Source organism: Oncorhynchus mykiss, chromosome 20 (genome assembly GCF_057628025.1).
Source record: "Oncorhynchus mykiss isolate SJ-2025 chromosome 20, ASM5762802v1, whole genome shotgun sequence".
NCBI classification, from domain to species: domain Eukaryota; kingdom Metazoa; phylum Chordata; class Actinopteri; order Salmoniformes; family Salmonidae; genus Oncorhynchus; species Oncorhynchus mykiss.
In genome coordinates this window covers 35,566,297-35,577,765 of record NC_143041.1, presented here as the reverse complement: position 1 = coordinate 35,577,765, position 11,469 = coordinate 35,566,297, and the positions used below count along the sequence as shown (strand labels likewise).

The 11,469-nt window shown below is 41.7% G+C and overlaps 1 protein-coding gene across 32 annotated transcripts in view; it reads left to right on the top strand.

The window, feature by feature from the left end:
- The first annotated feature begins 1,055 nt into the window (after nucleotides 1-1,055).
- Nucleotides 1,056-11,469, top strand: part of LOC110498787 (neurexin-1a) — a 560,879-nt gene continuing 550,465 nt past the window's right edge. For 24 of the 32 annotated variants that reach the window (XM_090212993.1, XM_090212992.1, XM_090212986.1 and 21 more), the window contains exons 1-2: nucleotides 1,155-1,376; nucleotides 3,693-5,088. In XM_090212993.1, the coding sequence (XP_090069119.1) occupies nucleotides 4,374-5,088 (715 nt within the window). In that variant the 5' untranslated portion in view covers nucleotides 1,155-1,376; nucleotides 3,693-4,373. Of the gene's footprint in view, nucleotides 1,377-3,692; nucleotides 5,089-11,469 lie in introns of all 32 variants that reach the window. The other 8 variants (XM_090212985.1, XM_090212984.1, XM_090212975.1 and 5 more) reach the window with 3 other exon arrangements.

Below are 11,469 nucleotides of genomic sequence, written 5' to 3'. Positions count from 1 at the left end.
CTCACTCATTGGTCATGGGGATATGTTCTGAATGAGGGTTGGAATGAGACGATTAACTGTGGAGCTGGGTCGTTTGTCAAACTACAACAAAGAGAGAAATGGAAACATTAAGTAGGCCTAATGGTTCAATGTTTTATATTGTTAATTAGCCTATATCATTTCAAACATTTTCAAATATCACCACTCCCAAAGTAGGCTATTATGATCATATCCCTTAACTGTAGTATTGATTTAGGCTATAACAAGCAAGAGCTGATCATTTTACAGAACAGTAGTCTGCTCTTGTTGGCCTGCTTTTTATAAGACTTGCTAAACGACAGTGTCCACTTTAATTCGCTGTGTTACATTTACCCGAGGGAATCAATAATGTAATTTAGCTTACACTACTTCAACTAAAAGAATGTGTTCATGGTAAGAAAAAATCCCATTATCAAGAGAACTCCCTGCCGGCCTCAAACGTCGCCACATCCCTTCGCTGCGCATCCTGATGCTGTACGTTGCATCGCTTCTCTCCCTCTTCCGTTTTCCACCCCCGTTGCCGACAGAATACTAATTTTCCCTGCACCGCATCCTTCTTTTATCCCACCTGTCTCTCTAATTCATCGATATATAATTCGTGTATTATTTGTAACGAAATGTGACTTCACGTAGGTCTGCGGAGGCGACGGTTGGTGAGTGTGGATGAATATGTATTCTGTTCGTTCGGCAGCAGCGGCCGCAGGTTGTCATGTACTGTCATGAATCTTGCCCTGGAGGCAGCTCTGCAGAATGGTCACTAGCTGGCACAGCCACAAAGTCATAAAATGTTATTTGAAACCTAACCCTAACCGTACCCCTAAACGTAACCACACTGCTAACTCTAATGCCTAACCATAACCTTAAATTAAGAGCAAAAAGCACATTTTTGTGCAGCCAATTTAGAATTTGCAGCTACCCCATCTACGGAAATCGCTCAGTTCTGCCTCCAGCACAAGATTCGTGACAATAAACGTCAACCTGCACAGCGGCGCACGGCGCTGTCCAAGGTGCTGCAGCATTCGGCCCCTCCCCTCTCCAGTCGGCGGTAGCCAGGCAGCTACACAGAGAGAGAGAGAGAGAGAGAGAGAGAAATAGATTGAGTGTGTGTGTGAGAGAGAGAGAGAGAGAGAGAGAGAGAGAGAGAGAGAGAGAGAGAGAGAGAGAGAGAGAGAGAGAGAGAGAGAGAGAGACACGTGACCCGCTCGCTGTCTTCTGACAGTCTGTTGCAGAGCGCAGCAGGGAGGCAGATTGCACCGTTTGCACCGTTTTTCCCTCACCAAAATTACAGGATTTTCCCGGGACTCTGTTTATCTACATTTATTTCGTTTTCTGAGGATTGAAAAGGAGGAATAACCTAGGTAAAGTACCGTTATGAGTTGACTTCTTTCAATCGTTATAAAGGTGTTGGTAAGTTTTAGAACATAGGAGAGAGAACTCATTTATTTTTTTCGGTCTCTGATGATCAATGATGCGGTGAATCACAGTATTTCAAAAATAGTGTGAGGCTGAGGGTTTTTAGTGTGGATCTGTTGGGATAGTTTGAGTCGGAGATCACTGCATGGTGATGTTATTTGGTGGGTAGCCTAATTAAGATTAAAGGTGGTGTTCGAAACAAGAGATGATCATCCAATACTTTGGTAAGGAAAACGAGGACTTGGGTTCTGATTTGGGTCGGTCCTGGATATCAGATTCTAGATGCAGGTAAAAGAGACCTTGTATTATCCATGCATGGTTTTATTTTTCTCTAGTAGGTTGAGCTGCTAGACGGGCAACGGAATAGCTGAGGGAAAATCATAAAACATGCATAATCGTTTGCAACTGTGTAATCCGCAGATTTGATTTCTTTATTGTTAGCAATATTTAAGGGATGTTGTCAAGTGCCTTTTAAAAACACGTTTATATGCAAATGTCGTTTGCTGTAGAAGGCACGGGTCAATTTAATATGATCTGATGTGTTGAGAGTAAGACAGACAGTGTAATGGGGCCAGCTGTGGAATCTCATGTTTATCTTCATGCCATTCGGTCATTATATTATGGTACATTTGACTTGATATGGGTTGAATCTCTGTAACTCATTTCCAGTCCCCGATCCCCCGTCTATTATGGCTTCTAGCAAACTGTATAGCTCATTTGGATGGAATGATTTTCGTTTAGGTTTGATTGAAAGGTCATTTTCTGTCTGTCCTGTCCAGACCTGGAATCAGATACATGTGTATTTAAGTATGTGTGTTCTACATAGGCTACTTATTTCCTGTGTATTTTCGTATTTTCAAACAATGTGGTCGAATTCACAACTTCGATTTTAAGTATTTGAAAGTACTCTAGCCCTGTTTTCAAGTAATTTCCTATAAAAAAAAAATACATGCCATGCATGCCAATACTTTCCAAATGTAGGCTACTACTTTGTGAATGTGTGCAAATACTTCCTTCGAAATGTATGTGAAAGTAACTTCAATAATTAACATGGTATTTGAACCGAGGTCTGGTAGGCAACTCGTCCCCTTTGAAAATTCTGAATTCATGCGCTTGTCTTAATTCTACTGGAATGTCTGAGTTAAACTAAATATGAAATGAGGAAACCTACAAACAAGATTTCAGCGGTTTCATTACATGCAGATTCTCTTGAATAACAAAAATACTTAGGCCTATCTAACGCAACATTTAGAATGAGATCTACTTATGGAATGAGAGAGTTCATGGAACGTTCCTGTGCTGTGAGGATTGTGGATGCTGCTGCGTGGATGCGGAGCATTTTGTGAGGCATATAATATCGTCACCTGTGGCGGGCTATTAGGGTTGATAGGGGAAGGTAAAAGTATCCTCTCCCCCCTGGGATAGCTATGGGGAGAAATAAGTGTGTTAGATAAGACAGGCTACTGCTGTAGACTTATTTTGATCGACTTTTTCGAATAAGCTATTTACAATTCTAAATTATTTCTCTAGATGTAATTGAATTAAATGATGTAGGCCTAGTAGTGGTGACTATTGCTAGTTGATGTTTATGTAATTGTGAGCTGCTTAGATTTGCTTTGAGAAAGTTGCTTCTACTTGCAGTGAAACACTCATAAATACATAGCCTACATGAAAATCTAATCTAATCAAATGTTATTTGTCACATGCTTCGTAAACAACAGGTGTAGACTAATAATGAAATGCTTACTTATGTTATGTTTCCCTGACATTTGTAGGACAGGCGACCGCCTTGTGCGCAAAGAATGTGTGTGCGCAAAGAATGTGTGTGCGCAAAGAGAACGTATCTGCGCTAACGACGTAGGCTACCCTTTGAGACAGAATACATCTTCCATTGACATAGAACACATAAGGACGTGCAGGTGTGAGCGAATGTGCTCTCTTTGCAACCAAAACATACATAATTTTCCTGGCAATACTGAGTCTAGATCCCGAGATTCATGTGCTTTCAATCGGCACGCCACCGCAGCTCCCCACAATTCCTTGGGGTCTCAATTCATCCTCTACTGAATATATCATCATTATGTAAGATGGCTAACATGATATGACAAATTGATAGACAAAATGTTTCTAAAAACAAAATGTTTCTCTACTGAATATATCATAATTATGTAAGATGGCTAACATGATATGACAAATTGATAAACAAAATGTTTCTAAAACACAATGAACTGTCCGTTCTTATTTTTCTTTTCTTTTTACAGATCGTCTTCTCATTATGTTGTAAGCTTAAGCTTTTTGGATCAGAGACTGGCCTTGGGAAAAAAAAGAAAAGCTCCATGCGATAATCAATCAAACAATAACAATCGTTCTGTTTGGCGGAGGATGCAGGGTGAGAAGCCAAAAGCAATGACTCTGGATGCCCGCCACATCTCGCTGGTGTGAATAGGATGGTTATTGACGCCGTTTCAACAGCAGTAGAACCGACTGGTGCGCTCTAGCTGCCTGGCACCGAAAATAAGAAACATTCAAAAATCCAGAAAAATAAAAGGCCTGATGGAAATTGGATTCTGAATCACCATTGCCTGTTTTTGGAAGAAAATCAGGATTATAGAATAAAACTAATAGGGAGACAGAAGATATTGACGAATAAAAACAAATATATAGGACTGAGAAATTGGGATTTAGGCGCGACAGATAGTGGTCCTATATTCAAAGATGGTATTTTCTTCGGGAGACTAGTGTAGCTTGCTGGTAGGCTATGACAACAAAATAATTCATTTAGGTTTACAATGTGTCAGTTCATTTACACAATTCTTAGTGGTAAGTCAGCGTATTATATCACACTTACCCCTAACTTCATCTAGCTTGATAAAAGACAATTCCGTCTGAAATCTGACTCAGCGGTATTGTAGCCTAGACCTAAAGAACAATTCGGTCACATCATGGTTCTTGCAATGCGGCATGGCGCCCATCTAATATGGGTAGGCCTTCTCTTGTGCTGTATGGTAGACATGGGGGCAACTATGGAGTTTACAGGCGCAGAGGGCCAGTGGGCCAGGTTTCCAATGTGGAATGCATGTTGTGAGAGTGAAATGAGCTTCAACATGAAAACTAAGAGTTCCCACGGGCTGTTAGTGTACTTCGATGACGAGGGATTCTGCGACTTTTTAGAACTCCTAATACACAACGGTAAACTCAGTCTTCGATTCTCCATCTTCTGCGCTGAGCCTGCAACGGTTCTAACCAACACAGCGGTCAATGACAGCCAGTGGCATGCTGTGACAATATGGAGAAACTTTAAAAACACAACGCTAATGGTGGACAATGAAGTGAAGTGGGTCGAAGTGAAGTCGAAAAGAAGGGATATGACTGTCTTCAGCCACTTGTTTCTTGGGGGAATACCACCGGAATTACGATCTGTGGCTTTAAGGTTAACATCAGCTGTGGTCAAGGACCATGTACCTTTTACCGGATGGATAACGGACATAAAGGTCAACAATACGGAATCGGCGCTTTTAAACAGCGCTGGGGTCATTAACGACCTCTGTGGTGCAGCAGCCAACATGTGTTTAAATGGAGGGGTCTGCAATGTCATTAACGATGAACCCACGTGTGACTGCTCGCAGACTGACTACCAGGGCAAAGACTGCAGCGAAGGTAAGATATCTGGATTCTCTTTTGGGCCGTTGTCTGTCTTACTAACAATATCCAACAGCTCCCCTTTAACTAAACAACAACACGACATGATTATTTATCGTTTTCCATCATTTCAAGCAGTATTAGTAGTCCAACAGTTTACAGAAAATGCAGATATTCTCTTCCTCTAGACCAGGATAGGCCAACAGGCCTGTAGGCCCAATAGGTCTTTAGGCCTTATCTAGTAGGATAATTCAAGAATTTCAAGTAACCTACCCACCAGTGCAAAATAGGTTAATCATTATACAACAATTTTTTAACATATGTTGTCATAGTTGTTTGTAAGGTTGTTAATGAGTGGTTGAGCTCCTGCAAGGGCTCATTAGCCCAACGTGCAGGTGTTCCTCATTCTCTAAGGTGTCTTGCCTTTACCTGGAAGAGGTCACCAGGGAATGGTTGACCTATGACGTTTTTTCATCTCCAATGGCTTTACCTCCTTCTGAAAGTTTCCAGTCATTAAAAACAATATGTATTTGGAAGAAGATGAAGGAAGTGATTTCCACATGCACATGCAAAGAAAATATATGGAGCAACTACAACAGGCACATATGTGTAGAATATTTGCAGTAACTGTATGCAACAGGAGGCTGCTGAGGGGAGAACGGCTCATAATAATGGCTAGAACGGAGCAAATGGAATGGCATCAAAGACCTGGAAACCATGTGTTTGATACCATTCCACCCATTCCGCTCCAGTCATTACCACAAGCCCGTCCTCCACAATTAAGGTGCCACCACCTCCTGTGCTGTATGCAGTATATTGTGTATTCCATAACATCATGTAGCCACGACTAGAGGCCTTGTTAGATATGCCACCTGTATTCATTTCTTCCAACTCAATCTTGCTCTATCGATCTTTGATGAGTAATTACAATAGCATCATCTAAGCATTCTAAATTAAGTATTTTTAAGAAATGTGAAACACACCAGAAACCTTTTCTTGGTGACATTTTGCTTGATTTCAAGGTTAGCATTTCAGAGAAGATAGTAGACTTCTGACATTGCTCATGTGTTCTTATGGCTAGATCTTGGCCTATAGATGTTGGTCCAATGTTGGACCATATTCTTCTGTGATTTGAAGGCAGATGTTGGAAATGTGAATCTTTTCAATGATCCCATTTGAGAAGGTGTTACTGTGTGTACATGCTCAGTCTATTTCCTCTCTTTGTTTGTCATTTCCTCGTTGCATTGCTAATGGCTTTGTTGATGAAGTAAAGACAACATTATCTCTTGGTTACATCCCAAATTGCACCCTACTCCTTCCATAGCGCACTACTTTTAACCAGGGCCCATAGGGACTGACACCTAATCTTCATTTCTGTATTCCCCTGCAGTGAGACACCTGCTACTTCATGCCACATTAGTTATATTCTTCTCTTCAATTATTCTCAGAGCAGACACTGTATTCCATTGGTGGTACTTATTATGTGGGCTTGAACAGAAATATGAAACTGACTCCTGGAGGAGTGTAGCCTAAGAGCAATATTAGCCCTGACGAGAGCAGTCTCTCACAGGGTGGAAATACAAATAGGAACCATCATTTAGGGCCTCCTTTGGTTCAGTGGCACAGGAGTGGCAGGTAGCCTAGTGGTTAGAGTGTTGGGCCAGTAACTAAAAGGTTGCTGAATTGAATCCCTGAGCTGACAAGGTAAAAATCTGTTGTTCTGTCCCTGAACAAGGCAGTTAACCCACTGTTCCCCGGTAGGCCATCATTGTAAATAAGAATTTGTTTTTAACTGACTTGCCTAGTTAAACGAAGGTTAAATATAGTTTTTAAATAATGCTGATGCTCCCATTATGATATAGACAATTTCGTACATTTGATTGTCTTGTGCATGTAGCTCCATGGTAGGCAACATGGTCTCATTTAGAATGTGTCTGGAATAGCAGACACAGGGTGGGAACCCAAACAGTAACCTTCTCTCAGACGCAACTTTGGAAGACTCCTCTATTGATTTTGGGAGATGGTTTATGCTGATTCTCCCATGATGGTGTATTCTACAGTAGAACGTTTCATATATATATATACATATATATACATTGAATGACAGATGATGAATGACTAAAATGACCTACAAATACATGTTACCTTAACACCTCACTGTGTTTTCCATACTATTGTGTGTGTGTCCCTCTATGCTTTGGTGTATAAAGACACTGCCTCACTAGGCTTGACTACAGTATTCTGCAATTGCTCCATTGTTCATGCATGTGCAAAACACAGTGAGGTACTGTGCCGTGTGTGTGTGTGTGTGTGTGTGTGTGTGTGTGTGTGCGTGTGTGCGTGCAGTGCTATGTGTGCCAGGCCTCTGCATGTCAGATGTTGGGAGAATAATAATCCTGGTGAGGAGAGAGGAAGACAGAGTGAGAATACATTGAGAACGGATCATACCTGCCACTGTCCTGAGAGGAACCTTCTTCCAGTTCTTCCTGTGCTGCGTACGAACATATAGACACCAGGCAGCTATTCTTTCTTGAGCTATCCAAATGTCATGATGTACCGTCAGAGGTATGAAACAATAGAAATAGAATATGGGAGAATTACAAATTCCTCCCGTCCTCTCTCCTCTCTCCTCTCTCCTTGCCTCCTTCTCAAAACCAATTGGATGAGAAAGCCAGAGGTCCCTCTCCACTGACATTCTCCTCCAATGGGTTTTGAGAAGGAGGAGTCAAGCCACAGTGTCAAAAACAAAATTAGAAACGTGGATAAACGTTCAAATCTGAAGTCAAATTGGTAAAACCAGGAGATCTTGTTGGTTAAATGATTTAATAGACTTAAAAGAAAAGAGTTCCAAACTTCTCTGCCAATATAACAACTCGTTTTCCATAATCTCCTCCCCACTCAGACCACTTCCAGAAGTCCTAGAAATATTATTGCTTGAGAAATTGTTATTTACTAAGAAGCTATTTTTGTTTCTTTTTGACAATTTTAATTGAAAAAAAATCACAGTAAAGTAGGCCTTAATTTTTACCCCTGGAAATGATTTGATATTGAGAGAAAAATGGCTGCTTTAGGCCTAAAGGAACTCAACCAGGCAGCCAATCTGAAAGGGCCAATGCAGCTGTTTTTATGTTAGTATCAAATCCTTTCTTTGTAACAGTTAAGTACCAATCTTTTATTGTTTTAAATTAAAATGGTTTAAAAAATTGCTTCTTAGCAAAGACACATTTCTCAAAGTAGAATTTTGCTAGGGCTGTCTGGGAGTGGTCTGAGTGAGGAGGGGAACACTGGAAACCAGCTGTTATTGGCAGAGACGTTTGGAACTCTATTTTTTATTGGTCTATTAACCAACTTACCGCCTGGCGATGTCACCATGGAAGACCAATACTCCATTCCACCACGACAGGCTGAAATTTCAGGCAGTCTTTTTAAACAGCTCTTACACTAAAAGGACTTTATCATATTTTTCACAATTTCACAGTATAATTCCAACCTCGTAGTGTGGAAATATATATAAAACAAAGGAAAATCGTGTTTTTGACTGCACACAGACTCAGCGGTCTTTGTTAGATCTGAGGGATTTCTAATTCATGATCTAAACTTATCCTGATTTTGATGGTGGGATGGACGCTGGTAGTAGGATGTGGTGGTGATGGTGGGATGGATGGACACTGGTAGTAGGATGGAGTGGATGATGGTGGTGGTGATGGTGGGATGGATGGACGCTGGTAGTACGATGGAGTGGATGATGGAGGTGGTGATGGTGGGATGGACGCTGGTAGTATGATGGAGTGGATGATGGAGGTGGTGATGGGATGGACACTGGTAGTAGGATGGAGTGGATGATGGAGGTGGTGATGATGGGATGGACGCTGGTAGTATGATGGAGTGGATGATGGAGGTGGTGATGGGATGGACACTGGTAGTAGGATGGAGTGGATGATGGTGGTGGTGATGGTGTGATGGAAGATGGTAGTACGATGGAGTGGATGATGGTGGTGGTGATGGTGGGAGGGACACTGGTAGTAGGATGGAGTGGATGATGGTGGTGGTGATGGTGGGATGGATGGACGCTGGTAGTACGATGGAGTGGATGATGGTGGTGGTGATGGTGGGATGGACGCTGGTAGTACGATGGAATGGATGAGGGTGGTGGTGATGGTGGGATGGACGCTGGTAGTACGATGGAATGGATGAGGGTGGTGGTGATGGTGGGATGGACACTGGTAGTATGATGGAGTGGATGATGGTGGTGGTGATGGTGGGATGGACACTGGTAGTACGATAGAGTGGATGATGGTGGTGGTGGTGGTGATGGTGGGATGGGCACTGGTAGTACAATGGAGTTGATGATGGTGGTGATGGTGGGATGGTTGATGGTGGTATTGAGGAGCAAGATTGAAGCTCAACCCAAATCTTGGTTTGCTGTCTCTTTGGGGCCATAAACTCTAGGTTTTCGTAAGATTGGGTACACTTATAATTTTGGTTAGCTACCTCATTGATATGATGTGATATACTATAGGCAGAAACTGTACCTCATTATATTGAAATCCATAAGGATAGCACATGGCCATAATACCCACTGATGAAAAAAATACACAGCATTCATGGCTTTTTGGGATCGTGCACAAACCATTGACCTTTCATAGGAGAAAAGACTGATAATTTGCCATGTCATATTAACATAATGCAATGTCATATTAGCATAATGCAATCTGTTTTAAGGTTGCCTACAACATGTTGTGCCACAATGAAATCTTTCCTCTGCAGTTATTCATTCTGGCAGACAGTATGCTGTGGTTTTGGCTTTCTTTCTGAAGCAGCACAGCAGCTTGTCCACGTGGTAACCCAATTCTGTCCAACCTAGGTGTGATGACGTACTTCCCTACAGTGAAGATAGGAGTTGGAGACAGTAAAGGGAAGAGGAGAGGGGAGGGAAAGAGGATAGAGAAAAGGGAGGATAGGAGAGGGGGAACAGAAAAAATAAGTGGGGCGGGGTTTGGGAGAGAGAAGGAAGAAGGAGGCGGGTGGAGTAGCTGTCTGTCTATATTTAGTCCATGTGACTTTGGCATAAAAGTAGTTGGCTATCAACAACTTGTCAAGACAAATAATGCTGTAAAAATACTCTAATTAAGAAAGATGTATGTGGTAAACAAGGTGTTAAAAAGGCCAAACAATTATCAAGATGATGATGTTGGCAGGCAGTGTATATGCTAACATGACATTTAGAGCTACAGTATATGTGTGAAAATACTACACATTAAAAAGGTGTGTAAACATAATTTACATTTATCCTCCATACATTACTGTCATGTACAGTATATGCACTACCATTCAAAAGTTTGGGGTCACTTAGAAATGTCCTTGTTTTCCATGAAAATATACATGAAATGAGGAGCAAAATGAATAGGAAATGTAGTCAAGACATTTACAAAGTTATAAATAATGATTTCTAATTGAAATAATAATTGTGTCCTTCAAACTTTGCTTTGTTCAAAGAATCCTCAATTTGCAGCAATTACAGCCTTGCAGACCTTTGGCATTCTAGTTGTCAATTTGTTGACGTAATCTGAAGAGATTTCACCCCATGCTTCCTGAAGCACCTCCCACAAGTTGGATTGGCTTGATGGGCCCTTCTTACGTACCAAAAGGTCAAGCTGCTCCCACAACAGCTTAATAGGTTTGAGATCCGGTGACTGTGCTGGCCACTCCATTATAGACAGAATACCAGCTGACTGTTTCTTCCCTAAATAGTTATTGCATAGTTTGGAGCTGTGCTTTGGGTCATTGTCCTGTTGTAGGAGGAAATTGGCTCCAATTAAGTGCTGTCCACAGGGTATGGCATGGCGATGCAAAATGGAGTGAACAGCCTTCCTTCTTCAAGATCCCTTTTACCCTGTACAAATCACCCACTTTACCAACACCAAAGCAATCCCAGATCATCACATTGCCTCCACCATGCTTGACAGATGGTGTCAAGCACTCCTCCAGCATCTTTTCATTTTTTCTACGTCTCATGAATGTTCTTCTTTGTGATCCGAAAAGCTCAAACTTAGAGTCGTCTGTCCATAACACTTTTTTTTCAATCTTCCTCTGTCCATTGTCTGTGTTATTTTGCCCATCTTAATATTTTCTTTTCATTGGCCAGTATGAGATATAGATTTTTCTTTGCAACTCTGCCTAGAAGGCCAGCATCCCGGAGTCGCCTCTTCACCGTTGATGTTGAGACTGGTGTTTTGCGGGTACTATTTAATGAAGCTGCCAGTTGAGGACTTGTGAGATGTCTGTTTCTCAAACTAGACACTCTAATGGACTTGTCCTCTTGCTCAGTTGTGAACCGGGGCCTCCCACTCCTCTTTCTATTCTGGTTAGAGCCAGTTTGCGCTGTTCTGTGAAGGGAGT